The sequence below is a fragment of the Hesperophylax consimilis genome, chromosome 9 (assembly GCF_061612785.1).
Source record: "Hesperophylax consimilis isolate HC1 chromosome 9, BYU_Hcon_1.0, whole genome shotgun sequence".
Lineage (NCBI taxonomy): Eukaryota > Metazoa > Arthropoda > Insecta > Trichoptera > Limnephilidae > Hesperophylax > Hesperophylax consimilis.
Window position 1 is genome coordinate 35,691,168 of NC_142844.1, and position 26,098 is coordinate 35,717,265.

The 26,098-nt window shown below is 36.6% G+C and overlaps 1 protein-coding gene across 2 annotated transcripts in view; it reads left to right on the forward strand.

Annotated features, from left to right (window-relative positions):
• Nup214 (nuclear pore complex protein Nup214) overlaps positions 1 to 26,098 on the forward strand; it is a 32,640-nt gene continuing 6,542 nt past the window's right edge. For both annotated transcript variants that reach the window (XM_089635922.1, XM_089635923.1), the window contains exons 1-19: positions 1 to 179; positions 294 to 432; positions 718 to 902; positions 2,656 to 2,834; positions 4,263 to 4,477; positions 5,270 to 5,390; positions 6,108 to 6,195; positions 9,357 to 9,459; positions 11,302 to 11,455; positions 12,686 to 12,806; positions 13,899 to 14,109; positions 15,148 to 15,236; positions 15,513 to 15,704; positions 16,587 to 16,756; positions 17,668 to 17,832; positions 18,189 to 18,389; positions 23,237 to 23,790; positions 24,134 to 24,289; positions 24,474 to 25,862. In XM_089635922.1, coding sequence (XP_089492048.1) covers positions 141 to 179; positions 294 to 432; positions 718 to 902; positions 2,656 to 2,834; positions 4,263 to 4,477; positions 5,270 to 5,390; positions 6,108 to 6,195; positions 9,357 to 9,459; positions 11,302 to 11,455; positions 12,686 to 12,806; positions 13,899 to 14,109; positions 15,148 to 15,236; positions 15,513 to 15,704; positions 16,587 to 16,756; positions 17,668 to 17,832; positions 18,189 to 18,389; positions 23,237 to 23,790; positions 24,134 to 24,289; positions 24,474 to 25,862 — 4,471 coding nt within the window. In that variant the 5' untranslated portion in view covers positions 1 to 140. The remainder of the gene's footprint in view (positions 180 to 293; positions 433 to 717; positions 903 to 2,655; positions 2,835 to 4,262; positions 4,478 to 5,269; positions 5,391 to 6,107; positions 6,196 to 9,356; positions 9,460 to 11,301; positions 11,456 to 12,685; positions 12,807 to 13,898; positions 14,110 to 15,147; positions 15,237 to 15,512; positions 15,705 to 16,586; positions 16,757 to 17,667; positions 17,833 to 18,188; positions 18,390 to 23,236; positions 23,791 to 24,133; positions 24,290 to 24,473; positions 25,863 to 26,098) is intronic.

The window sequence follows — 26,098 nt, forward strand, 5'->3', positions numbered from 1 at the left end:
TCTGTGTCGACTGTGTCTGTTTGCGCAAAACCGCCAAATTTGTTGTGCTGGGTTTACAGGTTAAATACGTTCATGATAATTTTCCATTTGAAAGTTTATAAATATACGTTGCGCATGCAGACGCATTTCTGAAATATATAATGGATATTATAGCCGTTCCCGATTCGGTAGACGTTCAGGTAAAGCTAACCTTAAGTTTTACTCCTGTCAGAATGAAAATGTCGATGTTTTATTCTATGTGTAATATTGTTAAATGATGTACAACGTACAACTGTTTATTTTGTTCGTGACAGGCATTCCAGTTCAAACTTCAGCGATGTGTCAAAGTTTTTGATGCAGCTTTCCCAACCTTACCGACGTCTTTGAACCTAGTAGCAGCCGCAAGCCGGCTCGGGGTTTTATTCGTTGGATCCCCAAACAACAGCTTACATGGTATGTATAATTCGTAATTATTTACCTAACTGCCGCACTTTTAAATTATGCATCTTTTACCATTTCTCCCGACGTAAATAGTTGTTTCTTGTTGTATTATGTTGAAATAAAGTGTAATTTACGTAATCTGTGCCTATTAAAAGTGCAACGGTTGGGTTATTTATTTACCTTAGAAGCCGTGACTTCTGGATACATTAACGGGGATCTTAACTACAGAAGTCCTCCGTCATTGATCTTATTTCGATATTATTGTGCAATAATTCTGTGTCTCTCTTTGGCCCAAAGTGTTCCAGGTCAGAAGCCTACTAGCTGAGGAGGGACCCCAAGCCCGGCGGAGAGTGTTCCCTCTGGCCGCGTGTCCCGTCAACCTCTCGCTGAACTGCACCCAGGATCTGCTGTGCATCGTCACCAACAACAACAACAACAGTCTGGTGGCCACCATCTATCTATCTAAGAGCTGCGCTTCTGAGGTTTGTTAAACCAACTTTTGAATCAAGCACCAACGAATGCCAGCAAACTATTAACAAATCACTCCATTTCTGCTCATCGGCAAGAGACAACTGTCTGCGCACCTTTTGCTTGCAGTTTAGCTATATGTGAATACCACACAAGAATCTCAACTGCTCCCAACCGTCTAGAGCCAATGGGCTATAGCATCCCTAATGGGGATATGTTGTGAGGCTGAGGCAGTGGGGAGGAAAAGGGTTGGTTGAAAGTAGAGGAAGTACCTGGCTATTCAGATCTCGTCACCAAACGGCCAAAGGATGATACTGAGAATATTTACAAGTCTGGAAAGTTCCGCGAGTATACTATTATTATTTGAAATGAATTAATTGTGAAATAAGGAAAATTCCTTAAATACAATGTATGTTCACATATCGGGATTTGAACCTGCCACCACTGGATTTGTAGTTGAGGATCTTACACATCTACCACGGAGACCCGTGGTCGATGTGTAAGAGTATAGCCGTCTAGTTAATAAGTAATAAGTTCATTCACAGACACATGCAATATGTATAGATCTGGATATCAATAGTGCGACCGTGCTAGGTAAATCGATGCGATATCATCAGTAGTTCCGTCTATCAATCCGATTTGAAAGTTATTGATATATACTGGCAACACTGGAGGTATTTGATGTCAAAATTCATGCATTGGCAGTCCGTATTTACTTTTTGGCACTAAAAAGGGAGTTAATCATTTAACAACTGAGTTAATTGGTGAATGAGATCTTTAGCCATAATACGAGTTATACAAACAAGTGTCTGAATATTGTCTCTTTAATTCGAAAGGATTTAATTGATCGCATAAATGACGTCTTTCAATCAAACGAGCTTTATTTATCTGCCTCCGTTCATTAATAAACCAGTAATTTTGCATAAAGAATGATATTATTAAAAAAGTTGCGTATATCTACAGTCACCCAAATTTAACTGACGGGCTTTCTTTTGTCTATCGTCGGTCCGAATTTCTTATCAATTGTTGACCGTGCTAGGGAATATTGCTAACTGACCATAGATCACGAATTTAGTCAATACACGAGGGAACGTTTTTAAGTTCGCGGAATGGGGGTAAGGAGTGGAAATAAAAATCCAAATTTATTTTTCCTCTTCAATATATTCACCAGCTACCCTAATACATTTTTCGGATCTTTCAATTAATTTATGTATACCCTAAAAAAACTAAAAAATATGCCGAAACTGCATTCTTCACTTCTTTATCACTTGAAAACTTTTTCCCACTAAGTTCTTTTTTCAAGTTTGGAAAAAGGTAATAATCACTGGGAGCCAGGTAAGGACTGTAGGGTGGATGTGGCAAAATTTCGAAGCCCATCTTCTGCAGGGCAGCCATCGCAACACGGCTCTTATGAACAGGCGCGTTGTCGTGCAGAAGGTGGACACCTTTGGTCAATTTTCCCCTTCTTTTCTCCTTGATGGCTTCCTTTAATTGCTCTAGAATATAAGCGTAGTAAACTCCAGTTATGGAAACACCTTTATCTTTGTAATCGATCAAAAGACAGATGACCTAATTACGATAAAACCCGGTATTTATACTAATAATGAGTTGCTCAATTAGTACCAAATTCAGCGACACCCCCACTAATCACCTACCTACCCATTCCGCGAAATAATTACGCCCCCTCGTAGTATTGACATATCGATCGTCCGTGCTAGACCTCCTGATGGTTGGCAGCCCATTACTTGAATGTATTTCTTTTTCCAGAATTTATCCATCTTCAAAGAGATCCGCCTGAGTCCATCATCAGGCATCCAGCTCTGTGGGTTGCTATGGAATCCCTGTATGGCCGATATCCTTGCCGTGTGCACGTCAGATGGCTCCCTCTCTGTTTACCAGTGCAAGCAGACATCGCTGGATGTGCAGGCAAAGCTGGCCAATGCTAGGTTTGTTTATTATATTGCAGCTCATCAGATTAACTTCACCACTATCAGCAAAATCTTACAGTCGACAAGTCAGATTAAATAAAAATAATAATATTTATATATGGTTACGGCAAATCGTTGACATTTACATAAAGTTACACAATATCGGTATATGAACAGATTGTTGCATACTTATTATATTATACACAGTGACAGGAAACTGGTGTACCTACATCACAACTTTATCGTAAATCGGCATATTCTATGTCTAATTTGAAAAACTCAGTAGCTGGGGGGTAAATATCTGTTTAATGTCTTTTAAATGCTTCGAAGCATATACCCGGCTCCAAAAGATGTTTCAACCCTTTTGTGGCCGAAAAAAAAATTCACTATTGAAAAAAATAAAAATCGGTTTCTTTGAAGCGTAGATTCGCCAGTTTCCCGCTTGTACTGTGAGTTTCCGGACACCGTGTATAAGGTAGAAAAGAAGTTGAAAAGAATACTGCATATTATTATTATTATCTAAAAGAAAAAAAATTACAATTACAATTGTATGTATAATTCTTGTTTTCAGAGATTGCCCCGTGTGGGGAATGAAATCTGCTCTGTTGACATATTTAACTGAACATTGCTTGCTTCAAAAATTGTGTCTATATTATGTATGTAAAAGCCCAATGGATGTTTAAATGTATAAAATAAATATTGTAATATCAGAAGGGGTTATTTTAATACATTTATAATATGGTTGTAGAGTATACCACTATTAGTATAAGGTTCAGGATTATTCATTTGGTGATACTCCGAGATTGATTACTTCGTTTATTGTTAACAAAGTTTACAGATATGTGGTTAATAGTTGCGAGCTGAGATGTGAGATGGAGATCAAATTAAAACATGGGCTTTTATACAACTGAAATCTATCTGTCTTCCTCTGCACTTACAGAGTCAGGCACCTGACTTTATGGTCCCACAGTTATGTTACACTATTTTGTGTTTGTAAATTGAAGATGGTGTTATGGGATGTTAACACCTTAATTGGTGCATCTTCTCTTCCTGATCGTCGGGGTAGGCTCACAAGCAGGCCTTACGTGAATATGTTAAATTTAAAAAATAAAAACTGCAATGTATACATTGCTATTTTTAACAAATTGAGTTAAAACATCAATCGTTATACATATGTATTAGTTTTCTCAGTGATTAATTTGTGTATTGAGGATTACTCTTAATGTTTACACATTAGTATTTGTTAAAGGTAACAAACTCGGTCAATCAATGAATGGACTTTTGCAAGTAAATAATCATATTGTTCCACTTTGGATAGATAACAAGACAACTTACAAAAGCTTACTACTTGGACTATCGTTAGAGATGTTTAGTACGTATTAATATATCACAAATTCAAATTTAATGCTGGGGCTTATCTTTACATCATTGTTTGAATATTTCCAGATGTCTATCATGGAGCCCCAAAGGAAAGCAAATAGTGACGGGAAACGCCGACGGGTCGTTGAGTCAATACAAGCCGGATCTCACGCTGGTCAAGAACATCCCGCCTCCACAGTTGTTTGGCCCCAATCACATGGAAGCCATCTCCATACATTGGATATCCAATTATCAATTCGGAATCGTCTACAAAGATGCTCAGAATGCTGATAATAGACCAAGTAAAAATATTTTCTTGTTAAGCATTTTTAATAAAATTTGTAGTAGCTTAGGTTTCTTTTAATTCTTCAGAAATGTTTTTATGTGTGAAACAAAAACATACAACCGTTTAACGACATCTATCCTCGACTGAATCCAGAAGTCACAGGTTGGAATCCCGCCGTGTGCAAATAATATTAATTAATAAATATAAAAACACAGTATATTTGTTGCGCTTTACAGAGTGGTACATAATGGAATGACCACCATTCAGAATCGAAACCTATCTTGATATGGCTTTAGTTTTTGGAGACCAAATCTGAATAGCCAGGTACTTCCCAACCTTCCTGTTCCTCATCGGCTTCGCTTCTCTAATCCCTTCAGGCTCACAACATACCTAAATTAGGTATACCATAGTTCCACTGCCTCCAGAGAGTTAAGAGCAGTTGAACAATTGAATTGCATAGCTTTTTGCATTTTTTTACATTAACCTCACACAGGAGGCCCTGAGGAAAATAAATTCCCTCTTGGCCTATGTCATCTTTTGGGATGTTCTTTGGAGGGTCTTTTTTAAGGAAAGGAAGGAATGACAGTTCTGGGAACGTAAAAGGTATGAGGATTGGGTAGGAATCTAGGGAACAGTGTGACCGGGAGTAAGTTACTATATCGAGATAATGATTAAGAAGACGAGATACAACACAGACAAGCCTATTTATATGTCTGAAAATCATCTCATTCATACACAAATGTATCTGTCATATCTTTAGCTACACATTGATTAAACTTTTAACCTAACATTTTTACTTTTATTTTAGGCGTTACAATTGTAAACACTCCCAAGGCTGGAACCCCCAACTGTTTCAACTATGAAGATATCTGTTACAGTATGGGCACTGCACGACCCATTCAATATTACCTCTCTCATTTTCCCACCTGGTAAGATCCCAAACAAAGTACTTTGTTTATAAGATTACTATTTTTATTTCGATGTATAACTAACTAACTAACCATCACGCCGTTTCACCGCAGGGGTAGGCAGAGAGGACGGACCGCCAAACAACTCGGTCTTGGCACAAACTTCTTGCCTCATTCACATTCATACATCGTCTCATACATACTCTTCTATTATTCTGACTCTTGGCCCGACTCCAGTATCTAATTCACTTGATCGTGCTATGTCTTCCTCGGGTGTCCCCGACTTATGCTACCATTTGCATCATATATCCTTACACTCCTTTCTTCGCTCATTCGCTCTACATACCCAAACCATCTAAGCGTCCCTTTCTTAATCTTACTCGTTACAACAGCATTCAATCTACTTTCATCCTTTCTTTGCCAGTTCCATGCCTCATCTCCATACATCAGGGTAGATACCAGCTAACATTGTGGACTGCTAACTTCGCTTCTTTGGACAATTTTTCGTTAGCGCCAACTGTGTTCAGTCCTCCATTAATGGAGTTACATGCATTTACCCTTCTTTCAATATCTCTGTCAGCCTTCCCATCTCTCTAGAACATTCTTCCTAAATTCACAAACTCATCCACCTGCTCCAAATATTCCTCACTCACAACTATATTGCACACTGTTTTCGTACTCTCTCTTTCAAACACCATTACTTGAATTCGATGTATAAAAGATGATATTTTCTTGTAGGGGTATTTTGCTAGCACTATCAGCAAACAGCATGGAAATTGGTGTCTTGGGAACAGGAGATCAAGTCAATTGGCAGCAGTGGATTCAAGTAAAACTTTTTTCTTTCTCATAAAAAAATACAATGAAACCCTCTTATAAGGTATTCCAAGGGATCGGAAACCCGTGAAAACCTTGTATGTGGGATTGACTGGGCCATTTTTTAATTTCAGTCTTCAAGCGACTAAAAAAAACAATCTTTTTAAGTGGGAACCTTATATGGGGTTTTCACTGCATGTATTTCTGAATACAAATTCATTCAACTATCTATGCTAATTTGAGTTACCTTCTATTATGTACACCAGCGGGCCTACTCTGTATCTTTTGAAACTTTCCTGCCGCCGGTTTAGCCACGTCACAAACCCGTATTAACCCTTCCCTTACGGTGTTCAAAAATTCCTCGTCCTCCGGTGCTGTATAATCGGTAAATATTTATATGTTGTAATTACTCAATGCAATACATAAATATATTGCGGAGGAATACCTAAAATTTGAACTCTGTTTTTAGTATATTTAGAAAGATATTTTATTGGTTAGAGCCGATGTTCACTCAGTTGACAGCACCGGCAAGGAAAGGTTAAACCACAAACTTACTGGTTAACCCGAAAGATACAGAGTAGGCCCCCAGAACTGTCCAATTTTAGTTAACCTTTTGGCCTCATTATAAACGCCAAAACGAAGGCAGCAACCAGATTATTAGTTGCACGTAAAACTTAGTAAAAATAAGTACACACATACAATGAAACCAATTTTTTATTACAATGGAATTTCACCAAGTATAGTAAATAATAAACATTTTAATAAAAGTACTCATGCTTTTTAGCTTCTTTTGAAACTTGTGGTAGTAGTATGTATAGGTATCGCAACTAAAGTTGAACACAGCACTCACATAGGTGCATTGCTTTCATACAGCATGTTTGTGAAAATGAAAAACAGTTCTTTTTTAAATTATAAAGAACACATTGTAAAATTGTTGTATCCGAAACAGTATAAGAATTATGCAGCTTGTAAGTGGACTGTAAACAATTTAAACGAAATGGTGTTTGATGGAATTCGGTGATGGATTTTGTGGGATAGAACAAGGTATGGGAAGGAAATAGATCGACCAATCACTTATCACTGTAGCAAATCTGAGAAGTAGCACACAACACAATCACAATATAGTAAGTTCCACTGTGATACCTCTAGGTAATTATTGCCAAACAAACGAATGGGTTCTAAAATCCGAGATTATATACACTGACAACATAAACAACTTGTATCCAAGATAGTTATCACGATAGTCAAATCCTTCTTGGTCACAGTGCACAATTTTCTTGCAAAATTTTAAATCAGTTTTCCAGCTAAGTGATGATTGGGGAAAGGTAGGAACTCGATAAATGACATCCCGGTAGGAACCAATCATGATCAATTGTTACATAAAGGATCATTAACAAGATTGCCAACCTTGGATTTTTTGACACACTTCGGTTGCCACACCTGTGGTCGGAAGACAAAACCTGGAGAGTTCTAAATTGCAGCTTTCATTCCTCGAATGACAGCCAAGAGCCTTGGGCCACCTCTGGATTGACGGACGACTGATCCGACAACTCATGACAACCATTACCTGATATTGGAGAATGGATTCTTGAAGAATTTCGTAATTGGGTAACATCTTCCTATCCTGCACACTTGCGGACTTTTGTCATGGAGTCATGTTTGACAAGGCCACTCTTGCTCTGGAAATTACAGTACTTTTTGGAAATTCAGCCGAAATTTTATTTCTGTCTGCCATGCTGTTTATCAACTACGCTTCCAAGAAACGGTCGATATCACATCATTTTATTACTCTAAACAAGCCCTTTTTGCCAGTCAGATTAATTTTAGGATGCTTTTGATATAAATATAATTATTTTTAAATTATAACTCTTTCTGTTGTAAAACAAAGTCCTTGGAAGAATTTTATAATTCATTTTATTATTTGTTGCCCTCTAATCCCACGGTAACATCATTTCAATACCAAACAATACCTTCCAACAACATACTTTCTAACTAATAAAAATAAATAATATGTGTAAACAAGGCAGACGGCTGCCGGTAGTGTATATATACAGAATATCTTTTGATATCGCTCTTATTGTGTATCAGGCCCGCTCATCTGGAATAGACTTCCCTCAGCTCTTACTAATCTCTAGAATTTTACTGAATTTAAACGGGCTTTAAAAACAAAATTGTTTAAAAAATCTTACCATTCATTAATCTTAACTTCTTTTCAATATTTTGTAATAAGCCATATTCTCAAACTTCCGGTAATTGTTTGGTTTCAGTTGCTTTCCTATTAAACCTTTTGTAAATGTCTGCTTAGAAGATTCTCATTTCTTGAGCAATGCCTCTTGTTTTATATTATGTTTTAGTTTTAATGTTCGTGTTTTATCCTGTCCTGCTGTTATAAGTTTTGTGATCACTTTGTATAAACAGTATATTTCACAGACATATGAATATATAGACTAGAAATTAAAGATGAGGGGTAAAATCAACTGTTGAAGAACGAAGGGGGTAAAGCTGACTGTGATTCGTCAATAAATCAATCTGACAGTGTATAGGCATCTCGCATTATAATATCACCATTTAGTTCTTAAAAGTAAAATCGATGTGAATATGCTTAAAATAATGCTTATATATGGAATGTAATACGACAATTGGGTTTATTCTCTTTTTCACATCTATTTTTACAAGTTTTCATACCACAAGCCACCATTTTGCCGTGTTATTTCGTAAAATGAACCGATGATGCCTCGACCATAGTTCGCACAAGAATGATGACGTCACGTTTTCTAAATTCACTTGAGGCCATAAGCGAGCACAGCCGGCTCCAATGGAACCGGTATGGGGAGTGGGGAATAATACGCTTTTAATCACTTAGGGCAGGTCTACTAATATTCATATGTCTATGGTATATTTAGTGTTAGAATATTAGCTATGTATTGAGTAAGGCACACTGTAGGAATAATTTGAAGAACATGACCATTAATACTAAATTACCCTTTTTAAGTTTGTTATAGTAAAGTACACTTGAAGTGAAATGACACTAAACTGCGCTATATAAATGCCATGTTATTATTATTATTATCAATATGCACCAATACACACAATCCTAAGAATGCGTCGTTTGCCTCAACTCTTAATTATGCAACCTATAATTTGGTCATTTAAAAATAATTATTTGTTTTTCAGATGGATGACGCTAGGGCAGAACTACCCTTGACGGAAACCAAGCAAGAAAACTACCCCATCGGCTTTGCATATGATGATGCAGCCATTCATCAACTGTCTTGGGGTAACTCAATACTATATTCATCATTTCTGTGAATCAGTGGCGGTTCGTGACTCATCTCATTGGGAGTTCAATTGTTGATTAAAAAAGGAAGAATAAAAATCCATCATCTGGATCATTGATTCCCATTGATGATTTCCACGTGGGAGCATTGGTGAGATCCAGGGGGGCGGTGGAGGCCTCGAGGGCCAATGGTGGGCTGTAAAAGGCTTCAAGGGTGAAGGGCTGAAATGACGGTCAAAGTAATTTAAAAAAATATATTCTTAATGAAATCAACCAAGTCGTAGGTACATCATTGCAAGAAACTTGCGGATGAACCGTTCAATTAGTGATTATTATTTCATAATTTTTTTTGTTGATAATATTTTTTCAAAAATCCTCGAAATAATAAAATAATGGCTATAAATAATCTCAGAATATTGAAAATCCGCCCACTTCCATCATTATAAGCAGAAAATGTGGCTTGTGCAATGATGCAGACTAATGTAGTAAAACTACCACGCTATCTGTTGGTCTCAATATTGCAAAACGTATGGTGACCTTTCCCTTGCAAACATGTAACTTTCACTTTTTGTGTCACAAAAAATGTTTTAAATACTAAAATTAAAATTTACTCAAGAAACATTTATTTTTATTTAAAAAATTACGTCTTCAGTAATTAACTTATTTTAATAACGACTTATTCTTATATCACTATTATATCAATGATCACTACTAGAGCTACTAGTTTAGGCAGTAGCACAGACATAGGAATTAATAGACGAGAAGATAATGGCGAGGGGTAAAATCAACTGTTGAAGAACGAAGGGGGTTAAGCTGACTGTGATTCGTCAATAAATCAATCTGACAGTAAATAGGCATCTCGCATTATAATATCACCATTTAGTTCTTAAAAGTAAAATCTGCCTTTGAATGAATAGACATTTTTACATGGGAGCGCAAATTACTCGCCACGTTATGAACTAATTTGCGAAGTCCAAATTCGGCAAAGTAAATTTCTTCTGTTTGCAGAGTCGTAGTTAGTTTCAGGTTATTTAGTTAAGACACTTTTATAAATGTTCATAATTTACTTCCCAGCAACCCACCAGCTTTGTGTTTCGCGTCCAGACGTTTCTCGATGTGATAGTAACAACTGATTCATATTATACGATGTGAATATGCTTAAAATAAAGTAAAATAATGCTTATATATGGAATGTAATACGACAATTGGGTTTATTCTCTTTTTCACATCTATTTTTTTAAGTTTTCATAGTACAAGTCAACATTTTGCCGTGTTATTTCGTAAAATGAACCGATGATGCCTCGACCATAGTTCGCACAAGAATGATGACGTCACATTTTCAAATTTCACTTGAGGCCATATGCGAGCCCAGCCGGCTCAATGGAACCGGTATGGGGAGTGGGGATAATACGCTTTTAATCACTTAGGGCAGGTCTACTAATATTCATATGTCTATGGGCAGTAGCCATTTTTATATTTTCAAATTTTACTTTTGTGTTCAATCTCGATTATTTTTTTTTAATGTAAGTTTTGAAGGTATTTTTTCAATATAATATTTTTTTAATTGAATCCAATGGTATTTTTTTTGTGAACAGTAATTTTATGTGAAATATGCCTTCTAAGATGTAATGTTCTTTCATATAAAATTTGCAATAACTTCTAAAGCATTTAAAAAAAAAAATGCCAAAATGCTAATTTTAATTCAGGTGTGAAAGGGTAAACAAATCTCATAAAGCTGCGCACCTGAGCAGCTTCTGTATCAATTAGTTTTGCTCGTGTGTTGGCTATTATATGTTTATCCGTAGGAGTGGCTACAATCTAATTTACTTACATATTTTTCAGGTGAAAATGAAACATTGCCCCACATGCCGATGGTGCATGTTTTGAGCCACACGGGAACTCTGGTTACCTTCTTCGCCATTAACTTTGCCAAGGACAGCCCGGCCCTGTGCAGCCCACCTCAGGAGTTGACCATCCCTGAGCATTGGATGATATTGTAAGTTTTCAATAGGTGCATATTAATTGGTTATTTTACAAAAAAACATAACTTATTATGTACATACCATATTCAGTGTGATAGAAATGGCACAAAATAATTTATTTATTAGCCGCTTGAAGGCCGGTGTATCGGGTGGAAATATTTAACATTTGTACCTGTCCAGGCCGTCAAATTTTATGGTATTTTGAATCTTAAAAAATGCCCCTTACGTAAAAAATATACTTTATTCACTTGGCAAGGATATAATATCATATATTATTCTAGCTTGTCATTTTGTCACTTGTAAATATATTTATTTTATTCTATGAAAATGTGCGATGCAAAAGTGAAAACATCATCGACCTTGCAACAGAGTTCTTGTGTTTGTTTATGTCATATTTCTATATTGATTTAGATTCATTGTGAAGGACACGTGTTTAGCTTTATGAATATATAATAAACCACAAAAATATCTTTGAATTTCTGTATTTAACATTTTTATATAAAATGAGGAAGAAAATTCATTTCTCTGAATATAAGTTATTGTAGGGAAACTTCTTATGCAATAAAATTTTGACGAGTACATAAGCACATTATCTGGTAAAACAAAATCATAATTTTGCAAAACAATATTGGCTTGTAAATGCCATTTTACAGCCGGCCAGCTAGCACGGCACCCCCATCTATATTTGGCCGAAGCTCAGCAAATTTTCGTGAAATGGAGTAGGTGTTAGTCAGGATGGTTTTTGCGCGATATCGCAAGTTCAAAAAAGTGGACTATGTTGCTTTAAGGATGGGTTGTTTCGGAAAGTTTGAATAATTCTTTATAATTTCAAAGTTAATTTTCAATTTCTGTTATTATTTCAGTTCTTTAATGATATAATAGCAGAACTTGAATAGGACTTTCACAGAACCCGAAAATGAGCATTGACATTTGAAGAATTGTTCAAATTCTCCGCAACAACCCGTCCTAAGAGTTTCCCCGTAAGTCCAGCATTATGGTCCGGGGCAAACGAGTGGTTGTGAAGGACTGCTTTACTACCCGACATCACCCAAGATTTGTGAAAAATTGGTTTGTGGTGAAAAAACAATATTATGGTGTTTTATATTATTTTTTTAAACTTTTGTGTTAGTGTTTCAAACACTGTAGCTCATAATATTATAATTTAGCTTTTTTCTAATAATTTATTGTAATACACAAGTAATCAATATTTTATTTTGAATTTTTATTCTTATTGTTTGTTACAGAGATGCCCAGCCAAAAGTTCAAGCCCAACAGCCCGCGCCCGCTGTATTACCTGAAACTCCTACGAACCCTCAACAAGACATTTCTTTTTTGCCACAAAATATAGCCACGTCTACGCCCACTGTAAGTGAATTAACAAATATATTTTTTCTCCTTTCTTCATTTCATCTTTATCTCCAGCAAGATCCAATAATTTTTAAACCCATTTTTTTATTATTTATAACTAGCTTTACCCCGCCACGCTTTGCTATAGCTCAGTCTGTCTGTACAGATAGATAAACAATAGCGCGTGTTGCTTTTACATCCAACAGATGGTACTGTTTTTAAAAAAAGCATGTTTTTACCTGTCACATGTGACACCTATATAAGATAGATATATAAAAACACAGGCATATTTGAATGCAATATTGTGTCAAAATTTCAATGCAATCCGTGAAGAACTTTTGGAGACATTGAGCAAACGAACATTTACATATTTATTTATATCGATATATATACCTACAGTATCAAGACGTACCTCGTGGATTATATCCAGTTCAATTACAAAAAAAAATATTACACATATCACCTGACCCACCAGGCTGTACCCAGTGGCGACGTGCGATCGAAAAATATATTTTTATTTTTCATTGAAAAAAAACATCATTGAACAGCAAAATGACATTTACATTTTGTACTCCAAATATGTCCAGAAATTTCCGATTAAAATCCTTCAGGTACGTGCTGATCCACTCTGTATACAAGATGTTAAGAGATGTACCTGACTTATTTTAACCAGTGATTCCTGAGGTTATTTGGAGTAAAACATTAATGTATAATGTAAGAAGACATTTTGGTCTCTGGTGACTTTTTGTTTTAAGTTAAAACATAAAAAATTGGTAGTTATAGGACAGTTAGGGTCGTAGTGGGGATTGGGTAGGTACTCACTGGTTAAAGTAAGTCAGGTACATCTCGTAGCACCCTGTATGTAAATGGTAAACTTTATATAGCGCCGTTTTTGATGATATATGATATATTAGACGAACTGTCGTGTTGAACACCTCTTGCAGTCTGTTCAAATGTAGGCAGACCAGCTTGCAGACCTGAAGACTACGAGAGCATTTACCTGAGTCTTGGCAGAGTCTATTGGGAGCCACCTTCTTATGGATTTTTGCTGTCTTAGATGAAAGAAATTAAACTTAGCGTATAAGTTATATCGATTGTAATATTTTTCAGATTCCCAAATCAAGCAGTCCATTCGCTCAGACTGGCAACAAACCTGTGGCCAACCTGTTTGGAGGAGGGGGAGGACAGGAATTGCAGCAAGTTGTGAAGCCACTGGCAGCCTCGGGGCACCACCAGAATTCTGAAGAAGATAAACCACAACAAGATGCTGCCTCTAAACTATCCTCGTTTCTGCCAAAGCCGGCGCCACAAGCCCAGCCAGGTTAGATGTTTATTAATATGATAGCTGCAATTATTTTTGATTTATTAACTTTCATTTCGAAAGTATTATGGCCCGGTATATCAGTTGCTTTTAAGTAGCTTAGGGCCACTTAGCACATAATCTGTATAGAGTTTGTAAACATAGATATCACCAATATTACGCGTTTAGTCTGTGATTTTAATAAAGGAATGTGCTTCTTTTTTCTTTGCAAAACCAAACTACTTTCATCGCAATGCTGGATATCTATACCGATGTTTCAAAATGTCAACGACATTAATATTATTGACATTCCTCATAGCTCGATATTTCACCAAAGTCAATACTGATTAGTTTAGACAATTTGTGTAAATTTCGGTGAGATGAAATTATGCAATTATTTACGTAAATGTCAATTTTTCTAAAAAGGGAACTAGTTTGCTGCTTATCAAGGATTGAGCAAACGATTTAGCCTGCTTAAATGTGAGTGAGGAATGTCATACATGGCGAGGATTTGGAACAACTGATGTACTGGGCCTGTGTATTTATTTTCATTTACCCTGAATATTCAAAACGAGTAGACGATCTTTAAATATTTTTTATTAAGGACGGGTTGTTTAGGAGAATTTGAACAATTCATCAAATATCAACATTCATTTTCGGACTCTGTGAAAGTCCTAGCCAAGTTCTGTTATTATATCATTGTAGGCTAGTTGCTTGTCAGAACTGAAATAATAACAACCTGAAAAAAAAATCCACGGAACTTGAAAATTAACTTTGAAATTTGAAGAATTGTTTAAATTCTCTGAAATAACCCGTCCCTACTCTTTAATCGCTTGAATTTTCGATGCTAGACGTCCCTGTAAGCGGCACTCTTTCATTTATGTGTGTTCACATGACAACTGTTGTGACATCCGCTTACGGGACATGAATGTTCACAACCCAACTGCTGTGTGGTCCACATTCAACAGATTAAAAATGTGAAAAGTGAATAGTACAAAGTATTTTGTTTTATTTACAAAAAGAACTTGTTGTATTTATAAAATATGTATTTCTTTCCAGAAAAAGCCTTCTCTGGTTTTGCCAAACCATCTGATTTCTTCAAACAGCCACCATCAGCTCAACCTGAAAAAGTACCTGAAAGTCAAGCAGTAAGCAATTATCGTAAATGGGATTTACTCAATTTTTATTGTTTTAATTTGCTGAAAGTGGGCACTTAGTCCACACAGTTTTTAGTTTAATTTAACTAATTGTAGTAATAAATGGTTTCTTTGATTTTTACATTTTTACAAAAATTCATACATAAAAATGTGTGAAAAGGTAATAATAAATAATAAAAAATAAGATATAAATTTCCTTTTTCTACACTTTCTTTATACGCTGTATGTAGTTTTTTACGCTGGAGACTTGTAATGAATTTATTTCAGGTTCAATCTGTGCCGAACCAGGCGGCCAAAGCAACAAAAGCTCACCAGGATGAAGAGCAAGCCAAGTCCTATGAGACGTTGCTAAACCAAGCTTCCAACGAGACTATCAAAGCTCTGCTGCTCAAGGAAATCAATGAGTTCCAAATGGAGCTATACGACCTGGTGAAAAGATGCAAATCTATCGACACGAGGGTAACAGCACACGTTTATCCATTCTTATATTGATATTGTATTTACTTTAACCATCTTCAGCACTGAACAGCTAATACTAGATGTGTCCAGACGTAAGATGACATAAGTCCTGATATACACAGCGCTGCTAGGAGTTATCCTTATGAGATAAACATATACCGTCGCCGACTTTTCCGTAGTACATTATTTTGATATACATATCTCATAAGGTTTAGCCAGCATTAGCAATGTAAGCTCCCAAAAATATTTTTTACCACTTGATGACAAAATATTGACTTTTCTCTACTTTCTATAAATATAAAATGCATGTATTAGACATTTAAACCTTGCGGGAGAAATTCGCTAATTGATAATGAAAACCCTATCAAAATCCGTTGCGTAGTTTAGAAGAACTAAGCGCACAAACAGACAGACGCTGATAGCGACTTTATTTAGAGATACCCATTTGAAAGAAAACTGTTGTCACCGTGATACTTTTCGACCGCTGGCCAAACAATTTTTTTTTATATTTTCTTATCTTACTTCCTACACAATAGACATGCCCACAACAGACTACTATCCGTTTATCTCTTCAGTGATTTCACCCATCTCCGGATATACATAATGTTTTTAAACATAACCTACCCTAAAAGATTGAAGACGAGAGATGAGGCCCTCTTCCCTCGTGGGGCCTTCAGGGAACCAATTGGAAGCGGAGAGGAGAGTTGAGATCTGGGAAGATATATTGTGGAACTGGAAGACGCAGCCTCTTATCCAATGACAACCCCGGTGAACTTTATCAAAGGGATCGGGTTACTGTTGAAGGAATGAGATAAAATGGGAGGTTGCATTCATTCTGACTGTTATTTTTAAATATTCAATTTGTACCTGTTTTATCTGTAGGTGGGAACTGCGAGCGAAATGAAAGAGATAATAGCAGTAATAGAACAATATGACCGAGAACCACCAGAGAGTATTTGGTCCAAACAAGATGTGACGCAGCAAATTACAGCACTGAAGCAAAGCTTAATCAAAATGTGTTCTGTGCTGGTCAAAGCACAAATGCAACCAGAGTAAGTTATACATACTAACAATTCGAATACCGATGGTTCGCCAGTGAATTTTTTTATTATTACTGAGATAGGTCACCGGTGACCCTTATAATATCGTCCGTGCTGGAATTTTCTCAATGCGATCTAAGCCTTTATGCTTTGAAACTATATAAATACAAAATCAGAATTGCTTGCACTGATAAAACTGTAGATTAAACTTTACATTTCATTAATGTAGCGTCTCTGACTGCTTAGAGAAAATTTTATCTATGCATTTCAAAATTAATTTTCATTCAACCACGTTCCAAAATGAAAATATTTGAATCACGGTATTAGTATCACGGTCATTATTTGTTTGAAATCATCTTTTGATTATTTTTTCAAACACAACATGCTGCTTAAATGTTATTAGCGGTATTTCATAAGCTTTCTAAATATTTCCTTCTGTATTTTTGTATGTTTTCTCCGATATTATAAAAAAAAATAATATATTCATTTATTGAAATGTCTGTCTTTATAACTGGGATGGGGGAATAATAGGCGATATACTGTAATACATATAAAGTATTATACAGGGTGTCCGGGGGTAAAGAGCAGAAACTTCAGGAGGTGATTATACATCATGGTAGAAGTAAAAAAGATAAATAACTTTTTTCAAAATTACATTGTTTTTTTCCCGTACAAAAATATTTTTTCATGCAAACAACTCGACTTATTTACCTGAAAACTACCGGTAAATAAGTCGAATGTTTTAATTTCGAAAAAATAATTCATCTTTTTTACTTTTATAATAACATAGAATCACTTCCAGAAGTTAGTGCTCTTTACCCATAGACAACCTGTATGCATATTACTTGAGCAACTCTTTCACGCCAGAAGTGAGTAGCACAATTGTTGCATGTGTGTAATTTGTAATGTTGTTATTTTTTTAGGACATTGGAACTCGAGCAATTGGCAGTTTTGGACCCAGTTTCTTCCGGGAAGCTTTCGGCCATGAAGCAAAATATATATTACATCGAATCGCAGCTGAAGCAAGTCAACAACGTTCTGGATGACCAGTGGGACATATTCCAAGGAGAATGCAAGAAACGGATGACGTAAGTAGCAATTATTCTTAGTTGCATTTGACTTATGGTTTTACAACTTTCAAGTTTTTATTTTTCACAAATTATGTTTCGGATGGCTTTTTTGGTCGAGAGTTGAACGTTGCTTGAAATGGGTTTACCCTCGCTTGGTGACCAGATCTAAATAGTCAGGTACTTCCCAAGCCAGGTTCTCCTTCCCTTCTCCGCTCTCTTCAGCCACAGTGAAGTTTATTAGTCTATTGCCTTATACATTTAGTCTTAAGATCTTATTGGCTCCAGGGGTTTGGGAACAATTGTAACTCTTGTGCGGTACTCACGTAAAAAAAAACAGTAATAAGAATAGTTACAATTTCTTTGAATGTTTCCAGGGCATTTCGAGGACTGAATGATGGTGATTCCATGAAATTGCCAACTCTAGACAAGGTGTACCAACCGCTGGTCAGGCAGCACGACATCCTGGCGCGACAGGAGAGCACCATCAGGGCCCTGCAAAAGTTGGCTGAGTCGGTCAAACCACAAATGCTCAGCAGTCAAATTGGCAAATCTTTGACCAATGCGTACAAAGACAGGTCAGAATTTTTTCATTCTATTCATTAGATTACATTCAATTCATTAAATTTCATTCAATTAATTAAATTTCATTCAATTAATTAAATTTCATCCAATTAATTAAATTTTATTTAATGTCATTAAATTCACTAAATTTTATTTGATTTATTAAATTTCACTTGATTCATTATATGTAATTTAATTCATTAAATTTCATTCGATTCATTAAATTTCATTTAATTCATTAAATTTCATTCAATTCACTAAATTACATTCAATTCATTCAATTTCACGCAACACTGACTGAAATGCACACCTTCTTTGAATATGCATCCTCGGCTTACATTTATGCAAAGAGTTTTGTTACCATCTGTGGCAGTTGTCGCATGAAGGGAGAAGTTGGTTGACAATCTCCTTGAACAATTTATTTGACCATTCTGCAGAAATGTTTTTATTTTTATTGTTCACACAGTTGTAGATGTTTGGTCAATCTATCTTGATATGTCACTAATCTAAACCAGGCCAATAATCTAAAGATTTCCCTCTAACAATGCTTTATGGCGCTTTTAATCATACAATAGAAATAAAATAATTTTACAATAGAAGGAATTGGTTGACATACCCATTCAGAAAACGGGAAAATTTCAAGTTGAATGGATTTTTTTCCCAAACTATAAATACTGTTCAAAAAATTTGGAAGATTTAAAGTTTATGTTTCTGATTCTAGTCATTGCACTAAAAATGTGTAATTTTAATAATTTCATTCATAATTCTTGATTTGAAAAAACCGCACATTCTGATATGAAAAAACGCAGCCGCCACTGGCTGATAAGATGGCTGCCACCAACATTGCCAGGTGTGACGTCAACGCACCGAATTCACAAATAAAAATGAACATGTGGTTTTGGCAGCACATTTCATATTCCTTCAATGTTATTACATAATATCGTAATAATTTAGCATTAAAAAGTAATTTTTATTTTGAAAATTAATTTCTTTCGTTTGAATATTTATTTATTTATTGTTTATTTGCAAAAACAGTATGAACCAGAACATTGCAATATCGATAATTAACATTTACAAAAAAGTGAATAACAAATAGGTACATTTACAAGTGGGACAAAGAAAAAAGTTTCAAATTTAGATTTACAATTTTAAGTATTGAGTAATAATATTTCACGTTTAAATACGTTGTAGGACATGTGGAAAATATCCACATTTCCTGCGAGGCAGTTAATTAACCTAGTGATTCTTCCCAAGGGCATCACCATTGGTAAGTTAGTTCTGCACCTAGGAAGAATCAAAAGCCTGTGTTGGCGGCCTCGCGCGAAATTATCCGGGACATAAAATCCTATTTTAGCCAGAATGTCTGGTATTGATACTAAACCGTTTAGTAGCTTATACGCCATCAGGAGTAATGCAACATCCCTTCTGGAACTAAGGCTGCATATACCCAGCATTCCCGAGATAAATGCTGTTGGAAACAGCCATGGGTAATAACCAAACTCTCTCATGTAGAGGTATCGTAAAAACTTTTTTTGTATCTTCTCGACCATTAGTACATAGACAGTGTCCTCTGGCCCCCATACCTGAGATCCATTCTCGAGAATGCTACGCACTAAGCTAAAGTAAAGCAGCCTTATTACTGCAAGGTTGGTCAAGTCTTTCGAATTGTGTATGACAAAACCCAACATCTTAGTGGCTGATTTACAGATCTTTTCAATATGAGCGTGAAATGTTAAGCGAATGTCGTACACAATTCCCAAGTCCTTGCAAGTCACCATGTGCTTCAGTGACGTATCTTTCATTTTGTAATTAAAATATATGGTCTTGTGTGCCCTTGTAAAGCACATCACTGAACATTTTTGGAAGTTGAACCCAAGTTTGTTATCAATACTCCAGTCAATAATTGCATCGATATCTTCCTGGAGCTTTCTACAGTCTTCTATCGATCTTATTCTCAGAAAGAGTTTGATGTCATCGGCAAAAAGTAGAAAACGGACGAATTTAATCTTTCCCTGAATATTGTTTATAAAAATTAAAAACAATAGGGGTCCTAAATTGGATCCCTGCGGCACACCAGAATTTGTAGGATATGCATTAGAGTTGAACTCACCATAGGACACGAATTGTTCTCTTTCACTCAAATAGTTACAAAAGAGTTTCAATAAGTTTTCCGAAAAACCAATTTCTTCGAGCCTATTTAGAAGCACTAAATGATCAACTCTATCGAAAGCCTTTGCAAAGTCATGGTAAGATGCGTCAACTTGCTCGTTGTTATCGAGTGCTCTCGACAAGTAATCTGTAAATACCATTAAATTTGTAGTGGTTGATCGACCATGTCTAAATCCATGTTGTTGTTCGATCAAGAATGGTTCAACTTTGGTATAAACATATTTATGGATAATTATTTCCAATAGTTTAGCAGGTGCGGAGAGAATCGCTATAGGACGGTAGTTGGTTGTTTGATACTTGTCGCCATCTTTGTGTAAAGGGGTGACTTTCGACAGCTTCCATAATTTAGGAAAAATTCCGTTTTTAACCGTAAGATTAAATATATATAGAAGTGGCTTACATAATGGTTCAGAACATCCCTTAATAATAAAGGGTGGAATGAAATCAGGACCATACGATGTTTTTGGTTTCAATTTCTTTACTGCTAAAACAAAATCTACAATATCAACGCTATGAATAGATATATTTTGAGCTTTTGTTGATTCAGTCTGTCTTGGAACATAAGATTCAAAATCAACTTTTTTTGAATTATATACGGATTGAAAATACTTTGCGAAGGCTTCCGGTATGTCGGATCCTTTGTGTGTGCTATCATTTAGATTAACATGACTTAAGAAACCTCTGTCACGTTTCTTGTCAGAAATATATTTCCAGAATGATTTCGGATCGTTTTTCACGTTATTCTCTACCTCCGAAATATAATTTTTGTGGGCTATTGAAATATTGCGTTTAATTCTAGTACGATAAGTTTTAAATAACTCGTGTTCACTTTCCAAACCTGATTGTCTCCACCGCCGGTGATGTATGCGCTTCATCTTTATGTCCCCAATAATTTCGCGCGAAAACCATTTAGGATAGTTTTCTTTTCGATGCCTTTTTTTTCTTGGGAAGCATTCATCTAAATACGCGAATAGGATATCGTAAAAACATTTAACTGCCTCGTCAACATCGGAAATCTCCAAGATAGCCTGCCAATTGTGGTCACGCAGTTGGCTGTACAGCTTCTCCAAGTCTCCCTTGTAGAAATTCCAACCACGGAAGTTATTTTCTGATAGTATATGATGATTTTTTAACGGTTTATCATGTTTAAGGTTAATTTCTGACAAAAGTGTGGGATGATGGTTGTCTTCTGGAACAAGACAGAAATCAGATTTTTCTATGACCATATTAAAATTACCTAGCACTAGATCCAAAGTACGACCACTTGAGTTCAGAACTATATTAAATTGTTTCAGCTGAAATAGTTCCATAACATACGAGAGTTCGGTTTTCACAGCACGTGGATTTTGTGAAGAATTGATATTAAAATCACCAATCACTAAAATTTTCTTGCGAACAAGGTAGTTTAAATTACTAATTAGCATTTCGAAAAAAGTCGTGTAAACACTTGTTTTGGAACTGGGTGGTATATAAACCGCACAAATAAACAAACAAACGTCGTGAATAGTGACCTTGACCCATAAATTTTCATCGCCCGTTTCTAGTTGTGAAAAACGTTCTGTCTTCATGTTTTCTTCATTCAGTAATGCCATCAGTAGTCCACCACCTCGTGTTTGTCCAGTGCTTCTGTCCTTTCGGAATACGATGTATCTACTGTCAAAAATCTGTGCGTTGAAAATCGATTCATTAAGCCAAGTCTCAGTAATTACGATAAACTTATGTTCTTGGCTAAGAACATTTTCATAAAATTTGTTCATCTTCGATCTGAGTCCTCGCACGTTTTGGTACAATAGTAGTCATTGTGTTTGAAGTGGCTTTTTATTGTTTTCTTTGTCAGAAATACGTTTTTTGTAAAAACTAAAATGACGGACAACCACTCCTCGGGGCCAAAGTTCTTCTTTTAATAACAACTCGATGTTCCGCTCGTCGACTCCTATTTTAAAGGATGAGTATTCTTTAGAAAACGCCATAAACTTTTCAGCATTACAGCTGAGAGCTGTATTCGTTTTGACATGGGAAATGACTTCCTCCGTCGTCGTGTCGGGATCTAAGCGTGAAACGATAATAAATGTTTGTTTGGGTATTACTTTAATCTTACTCGAGTCATTGGTTCCTACGACTAAAATTTTGTTTTTATTGCGTAAGGCGGCACTGTATGATAACAATGGGCAGGAGGGCGGCTCGGTGCGGGGGGTTTGCTTGACGTTAACGCCGCTGCTCTCAGCCGGTGTAACCGACTCGGAGGCGGGGGCGGGCGCAGGGGAAACGGTAACTGGTTCACTGCTGTTTGCCAAACGAGGCTGGCTGACTGCAGGTGTGAGAGAGATGGTATCAATATTCTCACCTGAGTTTGAATTTTGGTTGATTTTTGTTTTCGATCGCGTTGTAATCACCTTGTCATTCGCACTGTAGGTACTCCGAAAGACTTCAATACTCGTAACGAGCCGCGAAATGATATTATTTTGAGTGATTATTTCATTCGATAATTGCCGAATTATTCGCTCCTGTTCGAGATTTTTAGTTTTCATTGACGATAGTTGCGTGTAGCAATCATCCAGTACTGCGATGCTTTGCTTATTAGACATATTTATTATTATTATTCGTTAACAAAATACGCGCGACGAAACTGTGTGCGTCTTAACTCGTGACGTTTTGTACAATTAAATATTCTTTGCATTACCTTTGTTTTCAGTCACCCTCTTTCAGCTTTGACAAAAAACCTCTTGAATATGAGTCTACAGCCAATAGACATCCTCGACGCAAAGCATAAAGCAATCTGTGAAAGAGAAGCAAAACATACTTCCAAGAAACAGAATGCTCTCAGAGAATTGCTGGTGAACCATCACACAGTCAGAATAAAACCTTCAAAAGTAGAACAATCAAATAGACTTCAGTCTTTCTTCAATCGTAACTCTTTAAGTTCGTTCGAACCGGAGCCTAAAAAGGAGATTGAAAATATTCCTGTGAATAATGCTTTAAAAGAAGCAGTTAAGAGTGCTGGTACAGGTGCTTCAAAACTTTCAACACTCAATTCAAAGATGATGGAGGCGATTCTCAGACCGACTCCTCAATTTTCTGACAGCAGTCAACCACTGACAAATCTGAACCAATTTGTTTCAAATATACCTGAAAGAGCTAAGCTGAATACTCCCGCTATCCCCATCACCACTGCAGCACCTAAACCTACATATTCCGATAAAATCGCAAATCAATCGCCATTGGTGACTGCTCTTCTGCAAAACAAAAGTAAGGTTTTAAATATTTTTTTGTTCCACATGTAAAGCCGCAAACACATATTAGCAATACAACATGCAGTTCAAAGGTTGCAACAAATTACCATAGTGTTCATGCCCGTTCGTTGTGCGCACGGCAACGTACATTTGCGTATTGTGTTGCTAATATCTGCCATTCAATATTTTTTTTTTATATGTAAAACACTAATCTGTTTTAGTATGATTTATTCAAATGGTCGCTAGTTGACATTTTTTTAGTACTTTTCCAGAAATTACCATAGATAAGCACAGTCAAATTATAACATAGACATATTATACACAACATTTCTAAATTCATTTAAAAAAAAAATTTTTAGCCCCGCAGCAAAGTGCCAAACCTGAAAATGTCAAAACAAATGCAAGTGCCGTCATTGCTTCGTCAACTCCAGCTAATGTTCCTGCGTCTGTTAACAATCAGAAAAGTAGTACTTTTATGGGACAGCCAATATGTTCACCTACACCAAGATCCACAGGTTATTTCTAATTCTTTAAATATTATTTCTTTAATAGGTGTAAAATTACTCATTGTCATTTTGATAATATATAAAAATGAAATACTTTGTTAACACCAAATTTTGTATTATTGTTTCTTAGATTTTGTTGTACATACATGTTTTGATATCTGATCCTTAAAGCCTTTTTTTGTTTTACTTCTAGGTTCTATATTTGGGACAGCCACTTCTCCACAAGTTCCATTTGGTTCTCCAACTGGCAATTCTGTTTTCTCATTACCAAAACAAACAACTTCATCTTCAACCACTAATGCAACATCTTCAGAAAGCTCTGCATTCAAATCTTTTGCCCCACCGCCAGCTTCTAAAGAAACGTCAATATTTTCAACACCTAAACCTCAAACCACTTCTCCATCGATCCATGGAGGTGTTCGAAAGGAAGTTCAGTCGCCAACTCAAGAAAGCGAGAAATCTGGAAGTAGTTTGACAATTGGTTCTTTAACTATTTCTAAAGTTTCCAGTGCATCAACACCGATTTGTGCATCGAGTCCAGCTGCAGCTACATTTACCGGAAGTATTAGTTCTATTTCCAGGACTCCGTCTACTGCAGGATCTGTATTTTCTCCAACCAGTATTCCTGCCATCAGCAAACCTTCTGCAGCTCCCGCTGTGACCACTTCAGCTCCCCCACCAAGTTTCACACTATCTAACACTATCCTGACATCATCAAATGCTGCCGATTCCTTATTTTCCCAAAGCTCTCCATCGACTGCTCCTCTTCCTTTTGGAACACAAAGCACATCAATATTTGGATCTACAGGTTCCAGCAGTGCAACATCAATATTTGGTGGAACTAGTGTATCTACAACAGCCGCTCCAGCTGTGAGTGCATCAGTCTCTTCACCCGGTGTGGATACTGTGGCAAAACCGGCTCCTGAAACTAGTGTAGTCACCACGACTCTGGCCACAACTACACCAATAAGCAGTTCACCGGCAGCTTCCAGTGTTTTTGGAGCTGTTAGCAGTTCACCAACTCCGGCTTCTGTATTTAGCCAACCTTCGCCTCCACAGTCTGTGTTTGGTGATACCTCACCAGGTAGTGTGTTTGGGACAAGGCCTACATCGACAACTACAAGTTCAATGTTTGGAGGAACCGTCACCTCAACACGGTGCTTCGGGAACACTCCCCAGGCACAGCCGTCTGCAGCCAACTCTCTGTTTGCTTCTGCCAACGCAAACATCGCACCGGGGGGATCGATGTTTGATGCTCTAAGCGTGTCATCAACCTCGAGTCCGTCCAGTATATTTGGAAGTGCTACGACGGACACAAATGCTTCGACACTATTTGGCGCAGCGAATGCCGCTGTTCCTTCGACCATCTCCTCACTGTTTGGTAATGCGAGTATATCTACCACAAGTGCGCCCTTTGGCAGCCCAGCCAACACGGGAGGTTCTGTCTTTGGAGGCGGAGCTGGTTTTGGATCTCCTTCCACATTCGGGCAGTCTGGGGGATCTGTGTTCGGTGGCGGAGGTTCAGCTTTTGGCCAACCTCAGACCAACGCATTTGGAGGTGGCGTTGCATTTGGAGGATTTGGTTAGTATTTGTTTTAGTTTAATCATGAAACAAACAAACCCTCTTGTCTTATTTTTCAAAACTTAAATAGAAATTTAAAAGCGCTTTTTTCCTGATGAAAGTAGTTGATCAAAAAGTTCCATACAGAAAAGGAATCCTTCCATGATGCTATTATATTTTCTGTAAGGCTGCCTTTACACACATAAGTTTTTCTCATAATTCGCTTACGTAAGTGACTTACGGCAAAGTTACCAATG